The 6,000-nt window shown below is 35.4% G+C and overlaps 1 protein-coding gene across 1 annotated transcript in view; it reads right to left on the reverse strand.

Moving 5' to 3' along the window:
* LOC110454734 (uncharacterized protein C18orf8-like) overlaps window positions 1-6,000 on the reverse strand; it is a 34,159-nt gene that overhangs the window by 21,666 nt on the left and 6,493 nt on the right. Inside the window, exons 7-11 of the mRNA XM_021504410.1 lie at window positions 4,663-4,787; window positions 2,517-2,603; window positions 1,098-1,203; window positions 737-848; window positions 350-400 (exon numbers count right to left, since the gene is read on the reverse strand). Of these exons, the coding sequence (XP_021360085.1) occupies window positions 350-400; window positions 737-848; window positions 1,098-1,203; window positions 2,517-2,603; window positions 4,663-4,787 (481 nt within the window). The remainder of the gene's footprint in view (window positions 1-349; window positions 401-736; window positions 849-1,097; window positions 1,204-2,516; window positions 2,604-4,662; window positions 4,788-6,000) is intronic.

Raw genomic sequence — 6,000 nt, forward strand, 5'->3', positions numbered from 1 at the left:
TTAAGAAAGTCAATATTTTCAGATGTCACAAAATGCATGGTCGTTAACACAAGGATTCTAACATTTCAAAATGTCAAAAAGAAAGGTTCCCATTACTCTCAGAAATATCTTTTCTTCATATACAATTGTACACAGTAATAAAACAATTACCTGTTAGTCATTTGTACCAAACTAAGATTATACATTTACAACATTGTACTAATACTCAAGATACATGATTCAGCAATTATTTTATTGCAGATTTTTTTTTCAGAAATCAATGACAGCATGTGTCTGAAGTGATGACTAAGTATGTCTGAACTGACAAGATTTGTCTGTGAGTCTCCATAACACATCAATAAAAGGATACATAACTCACACGAATACTCCATTTTGTTCGCTCCTGTTTGTAGATTTAGTGCTGAAAAATGGAACATCACGCATTTAAATTGATATGTAAGCATTTAAAATGAGTTTATCTAATGTTAACAGGTGACTTATACTAATATGATAGATCATAAAGCTAGGAAGCCATTTTGAACTGATTTACAATTTCATAAAATCATGAGACAAACTGAGACCATGAATATAATCATGATATGAGGCTATGTTACAGTTCACGAGACTAAGAAGGCAAACTGGACTTCATGAAGTCATAATTGTTTAAACTGGATGATAGTGACACCCTAAACTGCCTGCCATTTGTGAAAAACATAAAAATGTATGACCGTAACTTTAATTAATCTAGACTACTTACAAGGGAGTAGCATTGTAAAAGGTTTAATTGGCAAAGGGGAGACAACTGGATAATGGAATGTTACAAAGCCATCCGATTCTCCTTCTAGGAGAATATCAAATACCACAGATGTCTGAAAAAAAAGGAAAAACAAATTAGTAAAAGTAACTGTAAATCACCCTGTACACTTTAAATTTCCCCCAACAGTACTAATAACAGGATAAAAAATGCCATTGAAAGTATTGTTTTACAGGATAAAAAAATCTCATTGAAAGCATTGTTTTACAGGATAACTTTTTTTCATTGAAAGCATAGTTTTATAGGATTTAAATGACTTCAGTGATAAGAAGAAAAAGTTTTCTACTGCAATGATAACACTTACTCTGGAAGCTTGGTGATGAACCAGGATTAGATTGTCGACAATGTTGATAGCAAAGCGTCCACTCATGTCCAGCTTCAACACATTGGTTTTTCTTGCTGGACCATCCCTAAAAGTGTTCAGTCACATAAAATGTTGAAAGTGTTTGGTCCCTAAAATTATTTCTATCTTAATGGAAACACTAGTAATACAGTTGTGGGAACGCACAACGTTACACGATGTGTGGTGTGCGCACGGAGTGTGCATGATGTATGCACGATGGGCGAACGATTGAAATCTGGACAATTATTGCTTGCACACATTTGTGTGGATGATGAACGAACGTTGTGCAATGACAATAGCCATTGTTGTAAATTGAGAAATGGCTTAACAATAAATACGGCCTCGTGTTTAAACATATAAACTTGCTTTTTAGGTATATTTCTATATTCTAGCTACATAATTATATAAGCTAAACTTTCTAACTATATTTTTTAAATTCAGAAATGATGTTTGCAGTGTTTTTACAAAACCCAAATCAACACATGTAAAATAACAAATACATGTATTGACACGGTCACGTATACAGGTAAACCTAGCCACTTTGTACCTGTACCTGGACCGTAGTTTTACCCACCCGAGGCACTTACGTAACTCGCCAAGGTGTGAAAATCCAGGTGAAGGGATGATATAGACCAAAATAAATGCAAATAACAAATACCTAACGTCCAGTTATGTTTTCATAACTGTCATACGGTATCACATATCAGCTCTCTTTGTAAGGCACAGGCCAGGTAAAACTCTGATCAATCATCAAAATGTTATTTACCTGTTCTGTTACCTGGGAGCTAGACCCACTCTTGACAGTCTCACGGTGACTGTAATGCTGTGTAACACCCATTGTAAAATTAAACATAACCCTAATTAATTTGATGAGCAATTTATATATACAGTGTTCCTTTTCCATACGAGGGCTCCAGATTTTTTTCATTCCGTAATATTGATCAACCAATTCTACCAAATCGTAGATTTGTGCGGAGAGAAGCGCACAACAAAGCGAACGATTGTTAAATCGCACAGTTGTGCGCACCATGTGTGAACAATGTGCAGACAGTGTATGCACGATGTGCGCACGCTATTTTGGTGCGTTGTGCGGTCCCACAACTGTACATCAATAAGTGTTAAATTTTAAGTTGGAAACTCTAAAGTTTTCTTAGTAAAGACAAATTTGAAATTTCAAGAAATTTTTATGAGATTATGACAAAATTTATCAACACTGACCCCTTTCCACCAGCGAGACCTAGTTTTTATAAACAATACATTAACATTGAGGTCAAGAATTGTACGTTAATGCATGCATTGTTTGATAAAATGAAATAAATGTATTAGAAATCTGAGTAATAAACAGGACATTGAGACTGTATGTTGAGTTGAGACAGGTACCTGATGATCTGGTACAGTACAATCTCCGCCCCTATGGACCCAGGGCGGGGCTGATGTCTCAGAATAACAATGTACAGTTGGCCATATCTACAACAAAATTCAAATAGTTCATTTGTCTCAATTTTACAACACATACAACACATTCAATGTCAAAGTTCAAAGTCCATTTCATTCTAATACCCTGTATCTACAACATATTGATGTATCTAATATTTTTAATTTCAGTCCCACCCTGACACATTGTTTCAATCTTGCTACTTGTACGGATATAAAAGATAGTACTGGTACATTATTTTATGACTGAGGGGAGGCAATTCCATTTTCTTTTTTTCCCTTTTTTTTTGCTTAGAAGTTATTTGATAGGAAACTTATTGTGTGCAAATTGATATACAAATGGTAATCTACAGTAATAATTTATACATAAAGACACAAGTGTTTTCAATCAAGAGGGGCCAAGAGAGCCAGACTTTTACTTTCTCAAATCTGAAGTATAATCATTTAGAAGTACTTTCTGCCTAATTTGGGACAGATGTGCTTAAAAAGTACCTACAACTTACTATGACACAACTGATCAGATGTATTAAAATGTTTATAAGTGTCATGTGTGTATATAAAGTCCAACCACACTTGTTAACAAAAAAATCAAGCTTTCCAAGAAAAAAGACTAAAGTCAAGTTTACAGCTGAGTTTCCAGTCAGCTATGCTTGTAACTTAAAGCTGACAGTGCAAGGTAAAAAGACTTTAATTGAAATTCAAATAAACCTTTTAGTTTGCCCTTGCTTGGTAATGAGTATGTGTCTCGCTGGGTATAAAAGCGCATTACCTGTCAAACCTATTATCATTCTACAACTGATTGTCTTGCCATTCAATGCACTGCACACCCTGATTCGCAAATGATATAAAAAAACAAACGCACTCACCTGTCGACTTTGAAACACTGTCAAACTGTTTGTTACTTATGACACATTCTCAAAATTGTGTATCCAAAATATTGTGTGTCTGTCTGTCGTCCAACTTCTTCTCAATAACCAAAAGGCCTAGGATGATGATACTTGGCCAGTAGCATGCTTGGATAAAGGACTACCAAGTTTGTTTGAATGAATGACCTTCATCCGTTTACAAGGTCACAAGGGTCAAATATGTTAAAACCTTTTAAGAACTTTTTCTGAATAACCAAGATGCTTAGGGTGTTGATATTTTGCCATTAACATGCTGGGATGAATGGCTACCAAGTTTGTTCAAATGAATGACCTTGAATTATATTCAAGGTCACAGGGGTCAAATATGTTGAAAACTGAAAACGACTTCTTCTTTATAACCAAAAGGACCAGGGTGATGATATTTGGCCAGTAACATGCTGGGATGAAGGGTTATCAAGTTTGTTCAAATGAATGACCTTCACCCATTTGCAAGGTCACAGAGGTCAAATATGTTGAAATCTTTAAACAACCTCTGAATAACCTAAAGGTCAAGGGTAATGTTATTTGGCCAGAAACATGCTGATATGAAAGGCTATAAAGTCTCTGTTCAACTTAATGTCCTTGTTCAAACTTTCAAGGTCAGATGTATAAATCTTTTAATAGATTCTTTCGTATCAAACACTGGTATTTTGCCTGTAACTATATTTGAGTCCACTTTTAAGAATACAAGTGTAAAATTAATAGCAGGCCAGTGATTCAGGCCCATTGGGCCTCTTGTTATTTTGGTGGGGGAGCAGGGATTGTGCATTAGACGGGTAATGCAAGACCCATACTCGTTACCAAGCAAGTAAATTCTAAAATGTCACCGCTTCCTTAGATACGACAACGGGAAGAGAATGTCACTGGGGAAGATTTCAAAACCAGGAAAAAAACATTTTTCTTTTTAAAAAAAATCTCAATTGAAAGCTTTTTAACTTGCAATGCCAGATTTAATCAACATTTTGATAAAAATATTGGTTTTATTAAGAATGTTACTAAAAGATTATTTCCTGTTTTTTTTTAATTTTTTAATTTTAGAACGTTTGTGGATTAGCCTGACAAGGGATTGAAGAGAGGGATCTTAATGTTACCGGTAATGGATTACTAATTTCTGTTGAACATAAAAGAAATATAGCCATCAAATGTTTAGAATCATTACAGCTACAAATGTAAAATAGGCCACTCACATAATAGCCATGATGACATCGCGCTCTAGCAGTGGAGTCTTAGCCTGCTTCTGTACTGCTGGTAAATCTACCTCAAACTTAGGTAGTTTTGTCATTGTTCCCTGGAAAATGATGTAAGGATTATTCTCAAGTTAGTCGACAATCATTTAAGCTTTTAGGTTTTTTCTTTCTTTGTAATACAAATGTACATGGCATTGCTTTCACTGAGTCTGTTGGCTATTACATTACTTACATTGAGTCTGTTACCTATTACTTACACTGAGTCTGTCAGGTATTACTTACGCTGATTCTGTTAGCTATTACTTACACTGAGAGTCAGGTATTACTTACACTGAGTCTGTAAGGTATACTGAGTCTGTCAGGTATTACTTACACTGAGCCTGTCAGGTATACTGAGTCTGTTGGCTATTCCTTACACTGAGTCTGTTAGCTATTACTTACACTGAGTCTGTTAGGTATTACTTATGCTGATTCTGTTAGCTATTACTTACACTGAGTGTCAGGTATTACTTACACTGAATGTCAAGTATTACTTACACTGAGTCTGTTGGCTATTACTTACACTGAGTCTGTTAGGTATTACTTACACTGAGTCTGTCAGGTATACTGAGTCTGTTGGCTATTAAGGTATACTGAGTCTGTCAGGTATTACTTACACTGAGTCTGTCAGGTATACTGAGTCTGTTGGCTATTACTTACACTGAGTCTGTTAGCTATTACTTACACTGAGTCTGTTAGGTATTACTTATGCTGATTCTGTTAGCTATTACTTCCACTGAATGTCAGGTATTACTTACACTAAGTCTGTCAGGTATACTGAGTCTGTCAGGTATTACTTACATTGAGTCTGTCAGGTATTACTTACACTGAATGTCAAGTATTACTTACACTGAGTCTGTCAGGTATTACTTACACTGAGTCTGTTAGGTATTACTTACGCTGATTCTGTTAGGTATTACTTACACTGAGTGTGTGAGGTATTACTTACACTGAGTCTGTCAGTTATTACTTACACCGAGTCTGTCAGGTATTTACTTACACTGAGTCTGTCAGGTATTACTTACACTGAGTGTGTGAGGTATTACTTACACCGAGTCTGTCAGGTATTACTTATACTGAGTCTGTCAGGTATTACTTACACTGCGCCTGTCAGGTATTACTTACACTGAGTGTCAGGTATTAATTACACTGAGTACCAAGTATTAATTATACTGAGTACCAAGTATTACTTACACTGAGTGTCAGACATTACTTACACTGAGTGTCAGGTATTAATTACACTGAGTACCAAGTATTAATTACACTGAGTCTGTTAGCTATTACTTACACTGAGTCTGT

This window comes from Mizuhopecten yessoensis, unplaced genomic scaffold, assembly GCF_002113885.1.
Source record: "Mizuhopecten yessoensis strain PY_sf001 unplaced genomic scaffold, ASM211388v2 scaffold8039, whole genome shotgun sequence".
Classification (NCBI taxonomy): domain Eukaryota; kingdom Metazoa; phylum Mollusca; class Bivalvia; order Pectinida; family Pectinidae; genus Mizuhopecten; species Mizuhopecten yessoensis.